This window comes from Amblyomma americanum, chromosome 1 (assembly GCF_052857255.1).
Source record: "Amblyomma americanum isolate KBUSLIRL-KWMA chromosome 1, ASM5285725v1, whole genome shotgun sequence".
Lineage (NCBI taxonomy): Eukaryota > Metazoa > Arthropoda > Arachnida > Ixodida > Ixodidae > Amblyomma > Amblyomma americanum.
In genome coordinates, this window is record NC_135497.1 from 250,513,858 (window position 1) to 250,539,593 (window position 25,736).

At 46.6% G+C, this 25,736-nt stretch overlaps 1 protein-coding gene across 2 annotated transcripts in view; it reads right to left on the minus strand.

Moving 5' to 3' along the window:
• Dora (zinc finger SWIM domain-containing dorado) overlaps window positions 1-25,736 on the minus strand; it is a 104,229-nt gene that overhangs the window by 24,036 nt on the left and 54,457 nt on the right. For both annotated transcript variants that reach the window (XM_077648939.1, XM_077648938.1), the window contains exons 14-19: window positions 19,971-20,120; window positions 10,347-10,533; window positions 5,564-5,650; window positions 5,346-5,470; window positions 3,860-4,266; window positions 985-1,109 (exon numbers count right to left, since the gene is read on the minus strand). In XM_077648939.1, coding sequence (XP_077505065.1) covers window positions 985-1,109; window positions 3,860-4,266; window positions 5,346-5,470; window positions 5,564-5,650; window positions 10,347-10,533; window positions 19,971-20,120 — 1,081 coding nt within the window. The remainder of the gene's footprint in view (window positions 1-984; window positions 1,110-3,859; window positions 4,267-5,345; window positions 5,471-5,563; window positions 5,651-10,346; window positions 10,534-19,970; window positions 20,121-25,736) is intronic.

Sequence of the window (25,736 nt, forward strand, 5' to 3'; positions counted from 1 at the left end):
GGCATCGACGCTCACGAAGATAGAGGTCATTTACGAGAAGACGTGAGTGGAAGCAAGCACCTCTGATTGCACTTGTCCAAGAAAAGTATTTAGCACCTTTAGCACGTGTTTATTTGAAATCTGACTAAAGTCTTTTCTGCTAGAATTCTTTGGCAATTTTGGTATGTTTTTCAGGAATTCACTTGGCAGCAATTTTGATATGTTTCCATGCTGTTTTAACACGGTAGTGCTAGAGGCCCCGTTCACCACAAAATCCGGTGCTGGCATTGCGAGCGAAAAACACTGGCATCGCTATGGCAGGTGGTCCCCAGACAGCAACCTAGGAGGCAGGTGGCAGTTAAAATTAATGATCGGTTGCTCGGGAAGAGCAGACTAGGTCACACAATAAGGCCCACCGCTAGGAGCACATCGCTTAACCGCTGCACCACTGCAGCAGGAGTGTATGGTACGAGGACACCCAAGCACCTATGAATGTAAAGTAAAGAATGGCCTTCTGCATATACGGGAATTAACCCTTTAAGCCATTGCGCCATGCCCTTAAAGCGGAGCTTAAGTGTCTCCTCCAATTTTTTTCTTCAAATCTCCCACTGCTGGTTCATTCAACACTCTTAGTGTGTGTGCCAGTTTGATCAATCAAATATAGCTAGTTGCATGCCCGGTTTCTTGTGTCACTAAGCTCCCAGTGGCATCCATTCTAATGCTAAAGGATTCCTGTAGATGGCTTTTTTTCTGCCTGCAGTGACATGTAAGAAACAGAAATGACATGCTAGAAGTGCAAAGGAGGGCACAGACTTGAGAAAGATGAAGGAAAAGCAAAGCTACTTTTGAAGCAGAGACTTTAGGTCCACACTTACACATAGAGCAACAATATCTGACTGGGAAGTTCTTCGGCACAAGGTGTAAAGATTGGGCAGGCTTACTTTCTATAAGAAGTGCTTCAGGGCCTTTCAAAACAAATAAAAAAGACTTTCAAATGTTACTCACCTGCTGAGTGCTTCTTTGTTGTCCTGAAGTTTGTGCAGCGAAATTTGGCTTCCCAAGCCTTGAAGTTCTCCTCCCAGCCGGGACTTGAAGCCCCTTCACTACGATCGCCACTGTCACCAGCACTTCTGTACACCATGCAGCGAAAAGCACACATTCACTGAATATGCCTAAAGATTCCTCATGTAAAAAATTTTACAGGCCCACAAGTACTGTGCAGAAATGTGCCATCTCTAGGATTAAGAGCAGAAGGCAGAAAGTGCTTGTACTTGACGGCAGAAGCTCATGTATGACATAGAAGTGTATGACATGTATGACATAGAAGTCTCATGGCAAGAAATACAGTCGAGCCCGCTTATAACAAACATGAGCGTCACACGGCGTCCGTTCTTTATATCCCGAAGTTCGTAATAAGTGGGCCACCGCTTTAAAGAGTCAAAACAGAAAATTTTTTCTTTGCGAAAAAGTCTGTGATGGACGTCTGTTTTTGCAGCGCAGATCTGATGAGGGAGGTTTCCAGTTTATTTAAAGCAGAAGCGTGCTATCACCAAGGCCCTTGGCATACACAAGTTGTCTGAGGCTCTCTATGCAGCATATTGCTATAGGCGCGCTTATGAGTGCTGGCTCCGAAGTTTCATCCTCATCCGATTCCTCAGCGTCACTCTCATCCCGCACTTCAGAAACGATGCACGGTTCCGTGGTGTCGGTGTCGTCATCAAAAGAAATAAAATCACTACAACCAATGTCATGAACCCCCATGTCGGAGTCGACGACGCGCTGCCATAAATCTCCGCCGGGCTGGTCACCTTCCGAAGCATCAGACTCGGCATCAGACACCGTGTCGATGAAGCCGGCCTTGCGGAAGCAGTTCAGCACGCCAGTGGCCGTCACCTTCGCCCTGGTCGCTTTCGTCACCTCTACCACTGATTACAATGGCAAATGGGCACGGTGTTCCCGTCCGCCATCCCGAATTACAACCAGAGCCCAAGATTTGAACGAACCCAACGAAACGCCCGCACCGCAACATGATAAGCAACAAGATTGACAAAAGCGCACGACGGGGTAAACATGCAACATGCACAGGCGGCAATCAAGCCAATCAAGCTAAAGAAACAGATGTACAGCGCCAGCCGAGACCAATGAGGGGCGTTCGTGAGTGTCAGTGCAGCCACCTCTTGGCTTCCATGGAAAGCCTGCTTCACGGAGTGATCGGCACCGGCGGCGGTGTGGTTGATCGCAGAGGCCACGCACGGATTAGCAAGAGAGTGAGGAGAGGGGAGTGGAGTTGCGAGGAGGGGCGGGGAAGGGGCGTCGGCGCGGAAAGGGTAGCTCGCTTCAGAGCGGTACGAGATGGGGCGGGCAGTTTGCCTAGGATGAGGCTCAAGGAAACATGCCGCGCGCCGAGCGCATAAAGGGGCCGGAGGCAGGTTATCTCGCATCGCGGCGCCGGGTTTACGCCGTCCATTCGCTGTGTAACCGATCAGCAGGGCTTAATGACGTTCGTTATACGTGTGATTTTGTGCCACTGAAAGAATGTATAATTTGCCGGTCGCGCAGGTCTCATTCGTTATAAGCAGAAGTTCGTTTTAAGTGGGGCCGTTATATGTGGGCTCGACTGTACCGTATTTATTCGTGTAATTTGCACACCCCTAATTTTCCCCCCACATTTATATATATATATAAATAAAAAAACAAACTTCCACTCGCATATTTTGAGCTCCTTGCTGTGTACGCACATCAGCATACACGTGGGTGTGCGCATGGCACGCTTCGGAAGATCGGCGCTGCCATGTCGCCGTATGTGGCTGTGAAAAGAGAGGAAGTACTAGTGTTTAAGAAAAAAGTAATTACTTTGCAAATTAGTCCCAGTACAGAAAAGTCAATTGTGCACAGTTTACACGGCTCAATCGTGTGAGCGGTTGCTTTTCCGTACGAGCGACTGTGAGAGTAAACTTTCGGTAACCTCTAGAGCGTGCGTCGCGTCAAGAATCCGAAACTTCCGAACCGTTGGCTGTTCTGTTTGCCGCTACTCAGCCAGGCCGCATGCGAGGGCGCTGTTTTATCACCTTATCTCTATTTGCCTCTGACTTCTGGCTTTGTGACTGTATTGTTCCATGTTTATTGCTTTGAGGTGTGCACTCGTCGTCAGGCCAACATGCGGGGAACTACATAACGTGGGTGTGGAGTGAAAGCGGGGGAGGGGTATGTGCAGATTTACATTTGGAGTAAACTTTTTTATGGCTAGCGAGGGGCGCGAGTTGCGGGGACGACTACTGTGCAGCAATATACCGTATACTGCGCGTTATGACCTTGGTAGTTTAGGACATGACCGCGAAGTCTCCACGTAACTTGTGAACCCCTTTTTTGAAGCCTTGATTTTAGGGAAAAAAAATTCTGCAAATTACACAAATAAATACGGTATGCAATGTCACGACACTGGTAATGTGAAATGGGTGCAAGACACACTACACCCAGAGTTAAATGTTGCCAGAGAGCGCTGAAAGCAATTAGGCGTTGTAGTAGCTGTTTTGCAATATTTCTAATTGACTTCCTACTGCATACATTTGGTGGAGAGGACACGCATAAAACGCAGGAAATGTTGGTTCATTGTGACACAGGATGGCATCACAAAAATTGCATGACACTTGTGGAACATCCAGCAGCAATTTGTGTGGCATGCATATTTCAGCCACATTATTTTGCAAAATGAGTGACAAAGTGCTAGCATGCTAGTATGTCCAGACAGTGATTCTTAGCATCAGTTCTTGCAGATGGCAGCAATTAAGAAAAACATAACCCCGTATTCAGACAAGGAGTTTGCTCCCGTTTAGCCTTAACTCAATCCCAAAAGACTAGAGTAAATTCGAATTCTCCCCACCTGTTGTGTCGGTGCGATTTGACCCTTGCTCCCCCAGAGTGTTCCTGACGTGCCCCTCCAGGTGCCACAGGTGGGGGGCTTCCCGGCTCAGCTACTGCTGCTGCCGCAGCTGCTGTTGCCACTGCTGCAACTGAACTCCCATCACCGATGCAGTCAGCAGCACCAGCACAGCTGGTGTTGTCACTGCTGCCTTCTGCAGCACCACTTGTGGGGTGTGCTGCGGCAGATGCCATGTCATCTGCCTTGGCTGGTGGTCCGCCAGAGGAGCCTGCTGAAGTGCCCTCAGATGCAGGAAATGCTGTGTTTAGCGCAGTCACCACAGGGGGAGTAGAGGTGCTGTAGTATGAGCTCAGTGGTGGGCTCTTGTACATCTGGTGGACCTCCTTGTCCAGCAAGCGATCCATTATCTGCAAGATTGTGGACAAAAAAATTCACCCATGCACATGTAAATGCACATGCACATCTAGTGCACACTCCTCTAGCATTCCTTACAGTGAGAATTTCCTTCGGCATTTTCCCAGGAAGAATTCCTTGGCATTTAAGCAAGAAAGTTAGAAGAAAAGAATAGGTCCATACGACCAGATGAGCTAGCAGTGTTGGGAAACTTGCAGGTATCACCCCTTGACATGGCACACTTGCTAAACATGTTTACTATGCAAACAACAAAACTACCCAACCACAGTATAGTAGTTTATTAACTTGAAAATAATGGGAAGATGTACCACCACAAGGAGACAGTTTGGTTTGCCTCGATCTTGAAAATGGCAATGACGGTACTTGACTAAGCCTAGTAGACTGGTTTTGCAAACCAGAGAGTCCTGCGCATACTCTCTAGAGAAGCAGGTCCATCGCCTTGCTTTTTTTCAGCATACAAATTATAAGGAAAAGCTACAGCTCTTGCCTGTGGGAGCATGGGTGTACATAAACTGGTACACTTCACTGCCACTTTCGCTTATCAAGCTGCATTCTCCAGACCCGGCCCGCTTGTATGCAAGCGAACTACTGTAGTTCTCGGATGCTTCACTCCATAGCCATTAGGCACTACGAAGCAGCAACTAAATTTCTCCTTCATATTGTGTCCCCACTGGGATGGCCCGCTCGTAAGTTAACGCCGTTTGTTCTTTCATACTTCTCCCCTCTGCACTGCAAAGAGGCCACCACAGTGGAAGACTGCAGCGGCATTCCAGCTCTTCCATTTTGTGTGCTCCCAGGTTCAGCCCACTCGTATGTTTGCACCTGTGCATCTGGTTGCTGAACATATTACATGACCAGTTTTGGCGAAATTTTGAACGTAGTAGACAGGAGGTTGTGTTATCCAAGAATGCATTCATTGAGAGAAAAATAGCATAATTCTATGGGACGTTCTTTACTGCCCACGATTTTAAGTATCAGAACCAGGAATGTATCGACCAGGTTTTACTGTAGTGGCATCTCTCTTCCACTGTAGGTGTACCACTCACACTGTTCCAACATTTAAAGAACAAACCTTGGCCAGCTTTTCTTGATCGTCTTTATAGAACACGAGTAATGTAATGCTGAGATCACCCCTTTGTCTCCTTGTTCCTTCACACAACAATGGATGCTCAGCTTCTGAAACATTTGCCTTCAACCCTGTAAAGAAACCAATACATAAAAATGCAAAATTAGATGAGGGCAACACATATCCAATGTACATTTTTCTGTTCACTGCAACAAATAACTTACCTAGGGCAGCTACTGCTGCTTCAAATCCTAAAGTCTCGTCCGATGGCAACTTGGTGCCCGGGCTGGGCGCACCTTTTGTGTTGTTCTCTGCAAAATGCGAGCGAAACATACAAGTTTAGCAGGCGATAACATTGAGGACAGTTTAACCAACCCTTCATTGTAAATTTTAGAGTTATAACCTGGATTCAGTCAGAGATACTTGCAACAAAAAACTGTGCATAAAAACCATGGGTGTAGCACAAAACTTGGTGCTCGCAGCACATGTCAAGTCCACCCAACAGAAGTGAAGACGAAACTTTCTAGACATGCGAGGCAAATTGGGCCAGCTTAGAGAAAAACTTCACCAAAGGCTTCTGGCACCAGACCTTGGCTAGTCTCCTTCTGTTCCAGCAAATACAAAGAGTGACAATGTATTTTTGCTTACAATCAACAAGGCAGCTTCAAAAACACTCCAATGTGCAAAATAAATGTTACAATGCATTTTTTCTGACATAAAACAATCTGACATGGCAAATTAAAAAGAGTTGTGTTGTGTTTAACGGCACATAGGCAGCTAAGGCCATCATGCACCAGGCAAGAGGCACAGAAAAGTTTTCGGCAGAATTTTATAAAGTAAAAAGTGATCGGTGGTGTAGAAGGCCTAAAATATTAGTTTTACTACCTAGTGGTGCTAAAGAAAAGTCATTTTAAAATGGCCAGTAGTAAAAGCTTTCAAGAAAATTGGGTAACCTCTGCAACCATGCTTGACTAGGCAAGGATGCCGAGGCTTCCAACCAATCGAATAAAGATCTCAGCCTTCTCAGGAATGAGAGTGTGACTGAGGCGTGGTTAAAAAAAAGTCCGCATCTTGTAATAAACTGACTATACAGTAATCCCTCATTCTAACGAAGTCAGCGGGATGGCGAGAAAAATTCATTATAAGCAGTAATTTGATATAAGCGACCATCCGAGAAAATCTAAAACAGTCGAGCTTTAATTGCGTCGCAGCGGCGAGGAAGTCAAAATACAATGTATTCAGTGAAGCAAAACTTTAGTCAGGTGCAAAAAAGGCAGCGAGCTTTGGCTGTTTCAAGTTCTTACTGGGTGCGTGTAACCCCTGCTCTAATCTGACCAAGCATTGCACGAGGCCGCGGTCGCCACCCATGCATTCAACCTTCGGGGTATTTTGAGTCGCGAAGGCAGTGGCCGCTTTCAAGCAGGCGAGGGGGGGGTCACAGAAATGCCGTGGCTCGAGTTGTGTTTGTTGTGGTCAAAAGACGATTAGCCGCTCATTGTAGGTATGCAGCGTGATCGTGAAAACTGAACGATTTTGCAGTAGGGGCTTCGCATGATTACGGGCAGTTTTGTTCCCGAGGTGTACAGCTCTGAAGTTTGCAATTGAGTTTTTTGGCGAGAGTTTTTCGGCGCACCGTTGTCGACGACACTGTGCTAGTTCTACGGTTCGGGTGTCAGTGTACGCGCAGCGTCGCGTCCTCGCTGTTGACAGATGTCTAGGGACAAAATTCAATGACCCTACCATGCATTTAGAATGTTTGTCTAGTCGGATGGCACGAATCAAGCACGACCTGCTCAAGAAAATCGCCGGGGAAACACCGTGGTTGCGTTGACTCGCCGCTGGCGACGCTCGGATTTTTTGTTTTTCGCAAGTTATCGGTCGATTTGCACCGCCAAAAGTACAACGAAGCTAGGGGCGGTGTTTTATTGTGATGCAGGCCGATTATGACGAGCAGCAAGCAAATTTCTAGACCGGCTTCCCAAAAGCCGTCTTCCCGATTTGTTAACGTAGCTCCTCGCGTCGAACACGGCAAAGGGCGTGCGACCAGGCAGCAGCTCAACAACACCGTTGTACACGCTTGCAAGTGAGACCTGCGGGTGGCCTTCTCATTTGAAGTGAAAACTCTCGACAATGACATTGTTCGCGCGCTTTCAAAAGAGTTTCGTCTGCTTTGGTTGATGTGAAACGGTTAGGCTTAGCGACGACTATGGCAGCCAGGGAGCAGCTCAGTTCGTTGCCGAAAGCTCACCTCACTCACGACCCGCAAGCGTGAATGGACTCATAAACGGAGGGACACTTTTTTTATGCTTTCTGGCATGTTTCAGTGCCAGAAATGTTCTTTAGAGCGGTAAAATTTTGCTCACTGAGCACACCCCTTGGAATGCTACGGCTCAAGTCTGCCCGCGGTCTTTTGGCCACATTTCGGCATCCAATAGACCGCGGTTTTCTGGCATCGCAAAGCATCACGAAAATTTTATTTTCGTTTGGATTATATCACGAGGGACACCAGCGATACGACTGCGACCAATTCGGGCGTGCTTCCGTTCGCATCCGCTGTAAACAGCTAGGGTCATCGGTCGTAGGTTTGGTACTTTTGTGGCCTGTTCTGTGCCTGCCCGAGACTAATTCGTCGGCGGTATTAATTTGTCACTGCATGCGCAAAAGGCTCGCGGCCACAGCGGCGATGCCTCCGGTCGCCACTTCGCTCAAAGTGGGTCAAGCTCTTCGTGCACTTTGAGTAATGTGGCTTAAAATGCATGCGTTTGGGTCAGGGCCGCAAGAAATTTCGAATAAAGCGATATTTCGAGTAAAGCGATTTCGTTATAACGAGGGATTACTGTATTTTATTGAATCTACAATTTGTTTAAAGAACCTGCTCTCTTAAAAAACTGAAAAACCTAGGAAATGTCAACAAGTGCATGTTCACCTAAAGGCAAAGTTGAATAGAATGGTATGTGTTCATTATAAGAATCAAAAGAGAAGTTTTAGAGAGGCGCACAAGCTGGACAGTAAAACACAAACAATGCAATGAGTGGGACCATGCAGAAGAAGCAGTATTATGAAAGCTAAACGAGCCCTTCTGGCAGCACCACTACTTGTCCACTTTGGCCGAAGGGCACTGACACAGCTTGCTTGCTGGGTGTTGCCATCTTGGCAGGTTTTGGCAACTATGTTGCAACCCATTCCCCATGAAAACAAGACCCTAGGTTTAAGCCACATGCGTGAACTTTCCTCCTGGGCTAGGTCCCGAGAGACCCTGCAAGACCAAGACCTGCATGAAAAATGGTCCATGCTGAGAGTTGGGCACAATGACCTTGGCCTCGTGACATAATTTTCCAATACCATTTGCCAGTCAGCACAGCTCAGCAGCTGCACATAGTTATCAGTTTTACAAGAGTCTGTGCCTATTGCCAATTTTCACAAAATCAACGCCAAACTGGAAGAGCCAGGGATAGGAACCTCCAGCTAGTTTCGGTTTCAACAACTTCAGTGCACCTGGTGACTGGAGGTGAGCCGATACTTAAAACTGAATGATTTCTGCCCACGCACAACGCTGCGGACATGGCCGTATGGTCTGAGCAACCGCAATTTGAAGCTTCTCTTATTTCGACGGCGGTGGTTCGAATCCGGCTTGGGGATGAATTTTTTTTTCTGCTGGATGCCGTTGTCATGATGATATGGCGCTCTAGTTGGCTTCCCTCCAGCCGCTATGGGAGATATTGGCGCTGACGCCTGTATTTGCTGGACATCAGTATATACGGATGTTTCCTACCCCTGGCAGAGCTGCAAAGTAGTCCAAGGAGGATACGCGCATGCTAAACCACAGTTTCCTTAATTGCACAAGTGGTTGGCGTCTGATGATGGACTGAGTTCCACAGTAAAAATAAATTTTAGACGCCCTTACATGGATCACCGTCACTGTCATTACATGACTACTCTGGGGCCAGCGACAAAGAGAACATTAGGAACAGGAAGTTTCTATGCAGTGGAAAGCCTGCAGAATTTTCATTGAGACAGGCAGCATGCCACAGATTAGCTGAATGTGCACTGCTTTGCCTGAAGGCTAATAATCCCCATCTGATAATCACCTTGTTTATTGGTGTGGCACTGGGTGGTGCCTCTTTTTTTACAATGCTGTCCCAGCTGACAGGCAAGCCTCAACCAGATTATAAGGGCAGGCACATACTGTATTTATCTCAGAAAACAATTCAACATTGATAGATGAGGTGACAAGTTGTAGCTACTCATGAACAGCTGCAAAAATAATGGCCTTGCCTCTTGACTTCTGCAGACAGGTGTGCTGGCAGACAGGAATTGAAACCAGTGCACTTAAAGCAATGTGGGATGCAGTCAAGATAAAATCATCAAAAACCTAAGGCAGTAGACATAACAGTGAAAAAAGCATGAGGCTGGGACTAAAATTATGAAAGCAAATGGCCAGAAACAAAGTGAACTGTAGAAATGAGAATGGAAACTTTTAGCATAGTGTGAAAAGGCTCGAAAGTCTGAAATGTTACTATTTAGTGAAAAAAAAAAATTTCCTATAATCTAGGACAAAAAATTTCTGGTAATACTGCTACAATTTCAGCATTTTTTTTTAAAGGCAGAAAAAGGCTAAACTTAAGTGTACACAGACCCTTGATCACTGAAACTTAAAAGCTTTGGTGGAAGCTGCATCGCCTAGGCAAACATTCTATATATCTACTTTACGTTAGTCCATCTGTAAACAACTACAGCATCAATGATGCAAGTTTAACAGAGCAAGACGTCAGAATACTATCACATAGTTCATCACCCAATGTCTTTATCACTGCGTGGTGCTGCTTTCCTGGTGGCTATTCTTTGAAGATACCCCAAGCTTTCGTTCTTTATTACAGAACAATGAGTGACTCTTGAAATAAACAAGAAAGCCCCTAATGATACCTGCATTAAATAGTAGTAGTAGTCCTACTTTCTAGGATAGATACAAAATGCATACAACAAACAAGACACCAGAATAGTACTTACTAGAAAGTACCAGGGCATCGAAAATGTAGCTTGAGAGCATCAGTGGAAGCAAAGCATCACCACGAGACTGCAGCCTGTGATCACGCAAGGCTTCTGCCTTCTCTCTGATGTCATTCAGCTCTGCATCTCCCAACGGAATTTTCTTCAACAGACTTACAAGATCCTGCTCTTGGTTAGCCAGTTTGACCTGCATTGAACAGGAGAAAATATGCTGAGCCATCTCACTATTAAGCAGGGACATGGACAATCATTTCTGTCTTTACCATACTGTGGGCAAAAAGCGCAAACCCCCATTCCATAATAAAAGTGGCTATAAGGACATGACTGTCATAGAAAAACCTGAAAACTAAAGTTCCTTTTCTTTCAATTAGTGAACGCCCTGGTTTGGCAGTGGCTACATGACCAATATAGCCACCCTATATTGCTGCCTATAAAATAAAAAATAAAATAAAAGTCAGCCCCACAACTCGCAACCCTCGCTGGCCAAAAAATTGACTCCAAGTACACAAGTCGATACATTATCCTCTCCAACGTCGCCGCGTGCACAACTTAAAGCAATGAACGAGCAATGATGCAATTGCAAAGCCAGCAGTCAAAAGCAAATGGAGATCAAAAGCAATAAAAGAGCGTTCTCACATGCGGCTGGGCTAACTAGCGGCAATCCAACAGCCGACGATCTGGTAGTTTAGGATTCTGGCGTTACGCATGCTCCGAAGGTTACTGAAAGTTTGGTCTTGCGTTGTACAGTGAAAGCTCGTTAATTCACAACTCGTTAATTCGAAATTTTGGATAATTCGAAATAGTCATCGTGGTCCGGTCCGCAGCGCATAGAAGTCTATGCGCGTAACAGCTCGTTAATTCACTCTAAAATTGGCGCCGCCACCCATAATTCGAACTGCGCGCCGCCAAGCGCCGCTGTTGAAAACCATCGTTGGAAGTTTTCACGGCAGAACGATATATGGCACAACCATCGGGGCGCCGCTAGGGTGCTGGAACAAGTACTAACCTGTCTTTCCTTCCGTGACTGCTTCGAGGAACGACGTTTTAGTGTTTTAGCCCTCGTTTTGCACGCCGCTTGCTGGGAGCTTGTGTCCGCGAGATGTGTTCGCGTGGGAAATACCGCGCCAAGACAGTGAAGGAGAAAGTGGCGATTTTACCCAAGGTGGACGAACGGAAGGCCAGCAAAGTGGAAATCACGAAAAAGCCCGGGATTCCACCAAGCACGCTGTCGACCTACGTCTGAAAAGGAAGGCCAGCGAGGATGCCTACGAAGCCGAAGATTTCGCCAGCAACAGAAAAAGGCTCCAATGTTGGTGCGTGCATGGGAGCAGGTCACGCCGTCCACAATTGCAAACTGCTTCCACCACTGTGGCTTTGCTGCCGGAAATATGGAAGAAAGTGGCGACGATGGGAGTCCAGAGCCTCTGCCTGCGGCTGTGCGTGCTGTGCTGCAGGACGTTAGTTTTGATGATTACGTTGAAGAAGACAGCGATGCAGCAGTGTGCGGTGCCTGAAGTGATGAGGACATTGTCGGTGAAATTGTTGGGGAGCAATCTGTCCCAGAAGAGGCAGAAGACGAGGACGACGACGAGGAGCAAGAGCCCGCGCGTCCGTCCGCGGCAGAAGTTATGGGAGTGCTGAATGTCGCGCGCCTTTTCTTCAGCTTTGAAGAGGGGGAAGAAGACTCCCTGCGTCGCATTCGTGCGCTAGAAGACCGAGTGACTACGGTAGCCCTCAGAGAGAAGAAGCAGAAGATGATAACAGATTGTTTTGCTAAATAAATGTTTTTCGTGCCCTCCGGGCATCAAACGCGTCCATTTTTGCTCACTTTCATTAGTTCGAATTTTGGTTAATTCGAACTGGCCTGGCGGCCCCGTGGAATTCGAATTAACGAGCGTTTACTGTATACAGCTAATCTGGGAAAGTAACTGCCGGTGCGAGCGAGCCTGGTAAACGGCACGCAATTCAAATTTTCACAAGGGGAGCCAATTTACCTACAAATGAACAACCTTTTTTGAAACAGAGCTCCATACACTCTGTTGGGAATGGGCACTGGCACGGGGCGCGTACTAGCCATAGCTCGGGCGGAACTATCTTAGACCCCGCATATAGGTTGGCTGTGTGTACAGTAGCCGACGGGTAATTCAGACTTGTAGGGTATTTCGGACCTCGATGAGACACTCAGTCACCCCATAGAAGCGCATACATATTTGCGACGGATATTTCGGACTTCAAAAGTCCGAAAGTTCGATTTTTCGGACTAATTTCAGTCGCCTGTGGGCCAAAGTCGGCCATCTTATTGTCTTTTCGCCAGTGCAAAAGGTGCCATTTTGGTTTGAGGTGGATTTACGCTGCAGTTGGATTGGCTTGACATACTTTCGGTACCTCATTGTTGCCAGTAGAGGTCCCTGCTATCTCTGACACTTCGAGGTGGCAGCTGGATTGTCATCGCCGTCAACTTGCTTTTGTTGCCAACATTGTCGTGGGCAGTTATCGCTTGTCCAACACGTTCAAAATTGGTTGTAGGGGGAAGGAAATTGTGCAGGAGCTATCTCACATCTTGGCGGGAAGGGATAAAAGAGGGACTGAGAGAATAAAGAGGTGCCGTAAAGGAGGGCTCCGGAATAATTTCGACCACCTGGGGATCTTTAACGTGCACTGACATCGCAAAGCACACGGGCGCCTTTACGTTTCGCGTCCATCGAAATGCGGCCACCGCAGTCTGGTTCCAACCCGGGTACTCCAGATCAGTAGCCAAGCGCCCTAAACACTGAGCCACCACGGCGGGTCTCATAAATTCGCCAGTCGTCGTTTCATCACTTGGGTTTCTCTGACTGCGCCGACCGAGTGGCGCTCAGTCTTCACGAAGTTACACCCGTTCGCAGTTTTGTGATTGCGTCCGGCAGTTTCGCCGCTATGAATGAAAAGTGCCTTGTATTTGCGTGTGTTTGACGAGCGGTGTGGTGCACACTCGGGTTGTGGACAACATAACCCCGCTGGGTCCGTCAAAGAAGCGTGGGAAGTATTCCAACTAAATGCGGTGACCTTGCTGTCTAGCGTGTACAGTGAAAGCACAACTTTGGCGCAAATACAGGTGCAAATCATCGCCAGCTAGAGAAATTTTCTGCAAGGTAAAATCAGTAACATTTTAAAGCCGATTTCATCTAAATAAAGTGATTTTCTTGTACTTCATGGATTTTTTGGACTGTTCGATTATTCGGACCATTTTTTGGGTCCCTTCGTGTCCGAAAAATCGGTCTGCAACTGTATAGGTTGACCCCCCAACTTCGAATGGTCGTTTTTATAAAAGGAAGATCTACTTATATAAAAAAATACACAGTAATCCGATCATGTGCTGATGTACAGTCTACTAAAGACCGTGTCCAGCGACACGTATCCAACATTTATTTTGAGCACACCAGGTGAACGATACTTGTCATTTATGCAGAGGTATGAAGAAGTGCATTGTCGTGTGGAAGACAAAGGTTATCAATTGTTTCACAAAAAAACTGATACACTTGAACCCTAATGTTACTTTTCCAGGTGCTATGTTTTTATGCGAGTCCTGCAATAGCTCCCATCACAACCCTGGCAGCATTCCCGTTAGGTATGTTGCAAATACTGTCAACTCACTATACATGCCGGCGACAGTACACCAGCCAATGCGGGGACACTATTCACTCCATCAGCACTTGCGACCACAGTATTCGGCATGCTTCGCCCAAGCCTATGCCTGGCAATCTCATGGACAGTGTAAATTTGGTTTCACCTGTTGCTATGCTTCCATTGCCGCTGTAACTTGAATGCGAATGGCCAAAGGTGCAAAAACGAAAGTAGGTGCAAGAAACTGCGTGCGGGCAGTGCTCTACGAGATTCAGTTGCGCAGGTTGCCTCTGAGGCTTTTGTTTCTATCATCCACATTTTTCTTGTCCTCCGCGGCTTAAATACACAGTTTTATAGAGAGCATTTTGGTGAGCTAGTTGGTGCATGATGTTACGCGAGAAGAACATCGGTAATGATAACGACGTGAGTGCGTCCTGTCATCAGCACTGTTTCCCTCTCTTAAAGGGGCCCTGCAACACTATTTAATATAGTTTTGGTATGCCTGGGATGTTAAAAGACAACCTCCAGCAACAATGTTTTTAATGCATTTGGTGGGTTCGAAATTGTATGCATTCAAAATTTGAACTTCAGCATCCTCTAATCTTTTGTCTCTTCCAGTGATGCTACAGTCGAGCCCGCTTATAACGACCATGAGCGTCACGTGGCGTCCATTCAGTATATGCCGAAGTTCGTAGTAAGTGAACTACAGCTTTAAAGACATTTGCTTTTCAAAACACAAAATTTTTTCTTTGCGAAAAAGTCCGTGACGGACGTCTGTTTTCGCAGCGCAGATCTGATGAGAGAGGTTTCCAGTTTATTTAAAGCAGAAGCGTGCTATCGCCGAGGCCCTTGGCATAGACAAGTTGTCTGAGGCTCTCTATGTAGCTCATTGCTACAGGCGCACTTACGGGCGCTGGCTCCAAGGTTTCATCCTCATCTGATTCCGCAGCGCCACTCTTGTCCCGCACTTCAGAAACGATGCCCTCGTCCGTGCACGGTTCCATTCCACGGTGTTGGCGTCGTCATTGACAGAAATAAAATCATTCCAACCAATGTCATGACTCCCCATGTCGGAGTCGACGATGCGCTGCTACAAATCGCCGCCGGCTGGTCATCTTCCGAAGCATCAGGCTCGGCATCAGACACTGTGTCAACGAAACCGGCCTTGCAGAAGCAGTTCCGCTCACCAGTGGCCATCACCTCCGCCCAGGCCGCTTTCATCACCTCTATCACTGAATACAATGGAAATGGGCACGGTGTTCCCGTCCGCCACCCTGAATTACAACCAGAGCCCGAGATTTGAACGAAGCCAACGAAACGTCCGCACCGCAACAACAGTGACAAAAGAGCACGATGAGGTAGACGTGAAACGTGCACAGGTGGCAATCAAGCTAAATATACAGATGCACAGCGCCAGCGGAGAGACAAATGAGGGGCGTCCGTGAGCGTCAGTGCAGCCACCTCTTGGCTCCCACGGAAGGTCTGCTTCACGGAGCGTGACCTCCGCGATCAGCATCGGTGGCAGTGCGGATTTGCAAGAGAGTGAGAAGAGGGGAGAGGAGTTGCAAGGAGGGGCGGGAGGGCGATCTTGGTAGGCGCGTCGGCGGGGAAAGGGTAGCTCTCTTGAGAGCGGCACGAAACGGGGCGGGCAGTTCTCTTGTGATGAGGCTCGGGAAAACATGCCTCGCCCCGGGCGCACAAAGGGGTCCGAGGCAGGTTATCTTGCATCTTGGCGCCGGGTTTACACCGTCCATTCACTGTAACCGATCAGCAGGGCTTAATGACGTCCGTTATACGTGTGATTTTGAGCCATTGAAACAATGCATATTTTGACGGTCGCGCGGTTCTCTTTTGTTACAAGCGAAAGTTCGTCTAAAGTGGGGCCGTAATATGTGGGCTCGACTGTACTAGTAAAATGCAATTTGAAGCAATATTTGGAGCACTAAAATTTCCAATTTGGAGCACTCTGGAGTAGAGGAATGTCGATTTAGGAGAAGTTCAGAGCACTAAAATTTCGAACCTGAAGTACTTAGGAGCAATAAAACATTGGTTTAGGAAGCAATCCGGAGCATATAGCTTTTAGTTTCCAATCTCTAAGCCTGGCAAACAACGCTAGAAGAGTTTGAGTGCAATGTAAAGATGCATTACGCCATTAAGATTGTAATTATTGGCACATAGTCGCACCTCAGAGGTCTTCAATTCTATGTTTTAGAATTGAAGAGGAGGAGACATATTTGCGAAATATGTCATAGATGTCTAGTTGAACAGACCATACATACACTGCACATACTTTCGAGCACAGTAGCTCAAATGTCCTGACACGTGGCTTTTCACTTTTCTTTACGATCTCCTCCACATCAAAATCTCTTGGCTTTCCATTTATGTCAGCCAGTTTAGTCATGCTTTCTTGCACACTTGTGCTTTCCTCACTCAAAAGCAATAAATTACTCAGTCACCTCCTTATCCTTGTGAGCTAGGCCAGTTTTGATCAGCCCCTATGCTGGCTGAAGCGTCGCCAACCTTTCTGCCTGTAGTGCACACAAAACCTGCACTAGCCCTGCACGATGTATAGACCTCCATTTTTCAAACAAACGGCAGAGCACCAGGGTCACCATGTTGCACAACAGAAACGAACGTCACCGTTCAAACGTAGCAACACCATGCAGCTGTGCCCATTTATAACGAACACTGGCCTAGCATGAACGAGATCGACACCGCAGTTACAATGTGCATTGTGGCCATGGCAGCGAGTCGGATAGATCGAAAGTTTCTGGATGTAGTGCTCGCTTGCAATGAAAACAGGCACCAGACGACCATATGCGGGAATGTGCTGCTTGGCCACGAACATCGCTAACAGGAACATCAAAATTGTTAAGCGCACAACGCGAGAACGATGGGCATAATACGTATGTGACAGAAAGCAGGAAAAAATCCTCCACGTGAACCCAGCATTGCACCGTCTCGCAGGAACTTCCAGGCTACCAGAGTTATGTGTCACTCATGGGACAATGGGGATGGGGAGTAGATTGACACTACAATAAAAGCTCGTTAATCGTAATTTAAGCAACTGGAAGAAATTTTCAGATAATATGACCAGAAGAACTTTTTAAATAATCTGAAGTTCAAATTATCGAATGATCCCAACAAAAACTGACAGGAACCGCTTTTGTCGTGGTAATTTTTTTTGTTAGAGAATGCACAATGCTTGTCTGCTGTTGAGATGGGCACACCGTGACAGTGACTATTTTTCACATTTCCATCAATGCTTTATTGTGTGTGCATTGTCGGGAGCGCAAGAGCAGAGCAGCTCAAGAATGGTGAAGTCCCCGTGGCATCTTTCATGGTGCGTCGCGGCAGCGATGGAGCCTCCTCACAAGAGGGTGTGTATTTATCTTTATTATTTTCTACCTTTTTGTCATGTTCCCCAAGGAGTTTGTTGATGCACCTCCCTGTTCTTCCTATAGTAAAAGCACGTTAATTCGAACTTCACAGGACCGGGAAAAAAGTGTGAATTATCTGATGTTCGAATTATCGAATGGCCTCGAAAGAACTGACAAGAACCATTTGCATTACGGTATATGTACCGTCTTACTCGTGCAACAAACCCACTCGCATAATGAACCCACCCACCCCCGATTTTTGCCTAAGAATTAAAAAAAAAAAGCGTCCGTCACTAACGCTTCCCTCTGTTTCGCACCGTCACGGTCCACAACGCATTTCTTGGCAGTGCGTCAAGATGCTGCACAGCGATAACATTGACCTTAGCTCTATCAAGGGGGAAAAGCGAACTTTGCAGAGTGCCAGCGCTTATCCGGTTGTGCAAGCCTCGTTTTCAGTAGCGCAGCGGAACGCCGCCGCACCGCCACCGTACAGCACCACAAGCGGCGGAAAACGGGCAGCTGCTGCCAGACCACTGCCGCCAGGATTTAGAAATGGCATGATTCCATATGCTTAGTAAAAAGCTGAAAAGAACAGCTGTGCATTTACAATTAAGCTCTTATACATTCAATGATGACAAACAGGACAAAATATTCTTTGTGACCCCTTCCTGAACCAAAATAGTTAACCTGTTTGAACTTCCCACGCTTCGTGACATCTACCGACGCGTAATGGCTAAGCCTAGTAGCTTTGAAAATCCACAAGCATTCTGAAAATCTGGCACGTTTCATCGCTAAAATTTTGTGCTGCGGGCATCTTCAGACAAAGCGAAAGCTTTGTGCAACTTTTGTTTTCCGTGAACATGAGGCACAGTGTAGCAGCAACGACGAGTTCGTAGTGAAGAGAGAGGCCGCTTTGGCTGGTGCGGCCATGTTGTAGAAGCGGGCGGAAGTCAGACGCGGTCACGGCCTGATTGGTCCGTGCTGACAGCCCACGTTAGCCACTTCCAGCCAGCGGCTGACCGCGTGCTTCCGTTGGTGACTGATGGGTGGAAGGATGGACGACAGTCGCTAAAAAAAAAAAAAAAAAAGTTTTTCGCCTGTAATTTGTAGCGCCCGTCCGAAGTCATAGCCTTTCATGGGCGTTGGCTGGGACTGCGCCGACAGTACTTATCCGTATTTCCGAATTAACAGGGCTCGAATTAACGAGTATTGAGTTGCGAGTTTCGGAGGCTGCGCGGAAATTAGGGTAGACAGCCGCCACCGCGGCCTCAAACCCCTACCCTCCGGCGCGGCCGGCTGCCGGTGATGGCGCCATTTAGGCTTTACAGACTCACTCTTCCACGGTTTTATCTGGTTCCATCTTCTGTCCCCGTTTAGGACGTGCGCAGCCTCTAACTATGCGGAGGTGCTTTTTTTTTTTTTTGGCCACGTGCCGTGTGCCAAGCCGCCCAGCCGCGGCGGCGCGTAGTTGGAATTATCCGTAGCGGAACCGACTCGCTTTTGAATTAATGGGCTTTTTTATACGCAGATCGCTATGGAGCTTGGCCGGACCAAGTAGTGTAGTTCGAATTATCCGAAAATTCGAATTATCGAGGTTTGAATTAACGAGCTTTCACTACATGGCAATTGCAAAGTTTGTCCAGCAAAGGTAGTGTGTTCCTGCAATGAAATTTTTTGCTGGATCCCATTTTTTTTTTTGCCGTGGTCTGTTAATTCGAAAACCTGGTTAATTCAAATATTTTTCGTGGTCCTAATGAGTTCGAATTAATGAGGTGTTACTGTATTCTGAATGCAGGACATCAGCAGAAGGCAGTGCGAAAGTGCAGATACCTGAATGATGGCCCTTTTTGTGTGGTTTTATAATCTTTACAGTGGCAAAATGCCCGGTCAACGGTCCTTAAATTTAGCACTTTGCATCTCTGATTGAATAAACTCTCTCAGCAGCTTGCACTATATTGAAAGCCGTATTATGCAGCTGTCAGCCGACTGAGCACATACTATATGTATTAGAGGCTTATGTTGTGTGAACAGTTGTAGTAGAAGATAGGTGACCATGCCATGGGACATTATAATGTGTTTCATAGACTGCTAAGCACTTGAAACTGCATCAATTTAGATACAGCGGTGATCAGAATAATACATTAAGAACTTCTAAGAATTTCGTCTAATTTCCACTTCACTGCCCATCACTATGCACAGAAGCAGATATTAATGTCTAAGTGTTTTTTTCTGAATAAGCAGATTTTATTTATATTTCTTCACGATTTGTTATTACGACCCACTCACTTTATACACTTTTGCATGGGAACCAAAGTGTCCATATTAACGAGGCCCGACTGTACATATCCATTTTTTGAACTATTACGGGTAAAATAGTGATTCACAGAATGCGAAGCACAGCTAATCAAACATCAAGATCAGGTTTTTTAAACACATCTGAGTTCTTTTGAAATTTTTTTTTTCAAATATGAAATGACCATGTACTCTGAAGTAAATACCTGCTAAATAGGCACTAGTGGAGTTATGCTTGTCTCTAAGCTTCATAGTGAATGCAAGCAATTAGTCATGTTAGCTCGCAGTCAGCTAGAAGCACCCGACTACAACAAAAATATGGCTCGACAGCCACCCAAGAAGAACTTGCCTCAAGTGCTTTTGTTGAGGCTGGCGGCCGAGACATTTCCAGTCCAAAGAGCCCAATGCGAAAGGCCAGGTGATGGTGCTCTGGGTTTTCACCCAGCACTTGGCACAAGAAAGCTGCCTTGGCCAATGTTGCCGAAGCCAAGAGGCTCACCTGAGAAAATAGAGTGGATGCATGTTATACCCGCAGTTGCTAAAACCCACATCACATTAACTTAAGTCCCACAAAACAGCAAGATGCCCTCACTTTTATCTCTGCCTACCCCTTTGACAAAGTATAAATTGAAGCAATGTAAAGGGCAAATGAAGATAAGAGAAAATGACCGCCTAAGAGCATGGCAAAACCCACATATCAGAAAAAGATTAAAGGGGCCGAAAACTGTCATATCCCTTTAAGGCGCTTAGTACAAAATTGTGTACACAGTCGACTCCCGATAATTCGAAGCCGCTTACTTGGAATTTTCAGTTAATCAGAAGTGTTGGTTCTGTCAGTTTTGCACGTAATCTTATAGAAAAAATCTCTCAATAACTGGAAGTTAGAAGCCTATAGTATTGTTTATTTAGAAGTTTTTTAGCCAAGAGGCTCAAGGCGACAGTCATTTTCTAATAGACCTTTTCACGACCCTCGGGAAAACCGGTTTTCTGGGCTGTGCGGAGAACATGGGGGGGAGCTTAATCCACAACTCTTTCCTGTACTACAAGCACAGCCCTGTGCCCAATATGACGGCGCCCATGGACCTCTTTTGAATATGTCTATAGAATGCGCAATTTTTCAAATGCCACTGCAGCTCCGTGCTGGTGTCATCGCCATCGCAACCATCCACAGCACCATCGTTTCTGAAGCGGCGGCATTATTCTTTGCTACAGCTGCCATAGCCACCTGCAGCACCGCACACTGCAAGCAGTTGGGATTGGCTTAGGCTTGAAGCGTGCGTCAAGGCGAGGCATGCCAGCCACGTCACTTTCATCGAGTGTCTGTTGCAGTGTCAGCAGCGCGTTGGCTTGCCTGTTCCGTGTATGATTCCACACTTCGGATTTCGACTGTAGTCACGACGCGGGTAATCATGGCAACTCATGGGTCTTATTGCACGCTCGATCTGGAAACGAAAGTCGAGATTTTGAAAGAAGTAGAAAAGGGAGGAGCCACCAAGCAAGGAATTGCGTGGAAATACGGGATCAAGCCAAACAAGTTTTCCAGCTTTATCAAGAATAACTGAATGGTTTCGAGCACGACCAGTTCAAGATGTATTGGAAACAGATGCGCACCGGCACTTAAGGTGCTGGTATGGATCCGGGAAGCACAAAACAACAACCTTCCTCTCAGCGGTGAAGTAGTTGCTGTGAAAGGCCGGTCGCTTGCAGTAATGTTGGGGATAGACGACCGTTTTCTTCAATGAATGGCTGACACATTTTAATGATCGTCATGACCTGGTTTTTAAGAGCTTGCGTGGAGAAAGGCATCGGTGAACCAGGAAACGTGGACAACGTGGAAGGAAGGAAAGTTGCATGAATACCTATATGAATACAAACCAGAAGACGTGTTTAACACAGATGTAGCTGCACTTTTGTTCCGGCTGCAACCAGACAAGACCCCGGCTTCAAGGATGATGATTGTGCTGGGGTCAAAAGCAGCAAGGAAAGTGTGTCAGTGCCCGTCGCAGCAAACATGACTGGCACAAAACGATATCGCCTGCTTCGGGTAGGAAACCCAACAAGCCAACAGGATTCAAAGGCATGAAGATGCTTCCTGTGCATTATGCATCAAACAAGGAGGATTGGATGACGACCGAAATTGCCAGGAGTTGGATAACCAAAGTAGATCACTAGATCACAGGTTTGCTTCCTCAAAACGCAAGATGTTTCTTGTGGACCAATGGCAATGCCAGCCTTCAGTGCTGTATGCATGGCACCTGCAAACACATCTGTTTTGCAGCCGATGGACCAGGGCATCATCAAGAAGGTTGGTCCTATATAGGCACCACCTCCTCGAGTGCGCTGCTTCTGAATAACTCCTCAAAATATGAGGTGAATCTACTGAGTGCCATATACATGCTAGCGCGAGCATGGGAACGCGTCAAACGAGACACCATCGCCAACTGCTTCAGGGCTTGCTGTTTTGTGATAACTGCTTCAGAAGATGCCTCTGCTAGCCCATCGGGAGAAGCGTGACCAAGTGAGTCTGACGGCACAGACTTTGATAAAGCTTCGATGACAACCATTTTGAAGGTTATGTCACCGTAGATGTTGCAGCTGAAATGTGTGGTGTGCTGACGGACAGCAAGATACTGGGGAGTGTTCGACCCCACGAACCAAGCCAGGAAAGCGATGTCGACGATGACATTGAAGACGGGCCGCAATCGACACCTTCCGATGCAGCTACGGGCCTTGCTCTTGTGGAGCGGTTTTTGCCGCTAAGATAACACAGAACAAGCGTTAGGCACATCTAAGAACTTGCATTAAGCGGCGCAATTCCGCAAGAAAAGCAGAGCAAAATGACAGACTATTTTTCTTTAAAAACTTTACTTCCGAAATTACTGTATTTACACGACTGTAAGTCCCCCTTCACCCAAATCTCATCCCATCCCAGAGACTTAGCAATAATTGTTGCACAAGGCGCTTTCTGTAGCCAGCCTTCAGTGCACGAATGACACCTTGATCCAAAGGCTGCAGCCCCGACGTTGTGTTCGATAGCAGGAAGCGAAGCTCTATGTTGCTGATGCTGACCTTACAATGGTGAGCAGTACAATTATCAACGAGTAAGCAGAACTTTCTGCCTTTGCTTACCAGGTCGTCGTCCCAGGACTTCAGCTACTTGCCAAAAACTTCGCTTGTCATCCAAGCTTTTCCGTTGGACACGTAAGTCACCAGAACAGAGAGTGCATTCTTCAGGCATCACGGCGATTTGCTCTTGCCGATCACAAGTGGTCGAAGCTTGCTCGATCCATCGACGTTGGTGGCAAGCAACACCGATATTCGTGCTTTAACTTTCCCGCCGTGGGACTTATCATGATACGCCAGCGTTTTGCTGGGCAGCATTTGCCAGAACAAGGCTGTCTCATTGGCGTTAAATATATCGCGGGGATGATATCTTGCCGTGATGTCGCTCCAATTTCCGTCAATCCATTTTTGCACGCTGCTGACGTCCACCGCGCAGCTTTCACCGGTGACAGCCCGGCCAACAATGCTGTGGCGCCCTTTTAAGTGCTGCAGCCAACCTGAACCGCCTTTGAAGTCGGGTCTGTTCAGTATGAAAGCGAAATCCTTCACTTTCTGCTCAATCATGGGGCCAGAAACAAGGACGTTCCGCGACCTGACATCAAGGAACCACTTGTACACTGCTGCCTTCACGTATTCATATGCAGCCGTGCGTACTCGGCGGGCGCCGGTAGCACCAGGCCTCTTGTCCGCCTTAGCACTAATGTCGTCCTTATTTTTCAAGACCTTACTCAACGTGCTTCTTGGGATGTTGTACGCTGCGGCGACATCCGGCTTCTTTTCTCCACGTTCAACTCTTTTGATAATCTCTATCTTTGCGGATATTGTCAAGATCTGCCATTTCACGGCAGCCATCTCATTAAACAGAGCGGACGAGCACTATGTTCTGGGGACGCGACTTGCAACTGAAATGCGCACAGGCGCACGTGCCACGTGGCTGTGACAAAACAAGAGATGAGTCGAACCACTTTTTCTAGGGGGTGGCTGTTTGAGGGAGGGAGAGCCGCGCCACACACACACAGTTGGGCTAAACCATTTTGGGAGGGGGGTGGCGGCAGCTGGCCCGGCTGCTGCGCGGGAAAGCCAACTTCTGGGGAAATTTTGCAGTGTCGAAGTTCAATGTATCGCGTGCGGCAGCTATTTTTGTTCTACGGTGTTCAGAAATTGTTCGATATACGGGGTACTTCGATATAAACGAGTTCCATATAGTCGGGTTCGACTGTACAGTAATAAAGATGCTGTTTTTTTGTGCTTAATTAGAAGTTGATTTAATTCGAAGTGTTTTACGGTCCCTGTGAACTTCATATTAACGGGAGTAGACTGTACAGCGAACTCGCAGCCTTTTCTCAGCGTGTGCTGCACTTTTCTATGTTAAAACCCTCACATTTCTTTTTTTCACTTGAAGTGTAATGTGCATCTTAGAAACAAAATTCCAGGACCCTAGGGTTGTTTACATGACAATTCCTGGCATTTCAATTTTGCTATTTTGATCAATTATGACACTGCAAAATTTCGCACATTCCTGTAAAATACCATCCTCTGAAATTCTGTGCTGGAAAACAAATTATCTTTCTGGAGGCCTCAATATAACATTTAAGTGGAAAAATATCTGTTTTTGACAAAAATAAAAATGGTGCCTAAAAGGAATATCAGCATGCACACAATGTTGTTAGTAAGTAGGGGTGTGCGAATATTCGAAATTTCGAATACGAATCGAATATTCCCGAATACTCAGCAGTGATCGTATACCGCGCCGAATTTCGTAACTTCAATTGTGGCAAAGCTGCAATATCTGGGCAAATTATCTGAATATAGAGTTTCAAGTTCTAAGAAAACAATACACAGGCCCTGTTCTCTTTCTTCTTCATCATTTATTGCGTGGACCGATCACATTCCGATGCCGCTAGGCTTGACCTCGTGCGAAATTCTGCAAGTGGGCTTTCCCACATGCCACAAGTACTGCAAACAAGATGGACGACCTGCTTCTAAACAATTGCAACGTGAAAGCACGTTTTTTTTTATTCTTCCGTAATATGTCATAATTAATGCTCACACCCATGGCATTTGTTCTGTCACCTTAATAACTCTCTAAGAACCACCATCTTCTTGGTTTGGTCAACTACTCTATGCGGGAAAGCCTACTTGCGGAATTTCGCAAGGGGCGAGTCGAGGTGTCACAACAGGGCAAGCGATCCTGTAAAAATCCCGCCTATTTATTGCATGGTGCACTGTAACCCATGCACCTCTTAAGTGGGCGTAACGGCAGGCGTGACAACGTTTGGATGGCCCCCTGTCACTAGGTGAAAAAAATAACCTGGCCGCGTAGTTTTGGTTTCTAAGCTTCACCACTCGCCCGTGGCAATGGCAACTGTCGGCCCGCGCATTCACCAGTAGTCCAATCTCAGCTCCGTGCCGCTTTCAGAAGTTGACTGACGCGTCACTGGTCATTTTTTTTCTTTTTAGAAGCAGTCTCGCCATTCAGAAGTCAATGTACGTTCCCATCTTGCTTACGTTCGTGATGTCTTCCAGCACGCCAAAACTAGGTGCTCGTCACGGGTTTACAGGTGTTTGCACATTACAGCCGCCTCATAAGACTACCGCATTTTCAGCAGTTTTCTTTTTTCAGAGCCAAGGGGCATTTTATAAATCGACCTTCAAATAACTCGGGCATTTCAGTCGGTTTTTTGAACTCCGTATTAATAAGGTTTTACTAGCCGTCATGTTATTTTTGTTTCCTGTCTTGTCATGTTATGGATTTCATTTTGCATGACCATGAAATACAGTTTGGATACTGTTATGCTGTTCAATTAAGCAGTATACATTTCTGCGCACATCATGTTTTTTTTATATGGTGCTTAGGCAGTCTAGTTTTATTCATTTCAGTACCAAAGGCCATACACTATTTTGAAAAAAATATGAGCAACAATGTTTGCTTGTTCATCTTTTCTGAATTTATTTTTTTGTGCTGACCAGATATTTGATACTCGATTCGATATTCAAAGCCATTTTTTCTTCATATTCGTATTCGAAAATTTCAATATTCGCACACCCCTAT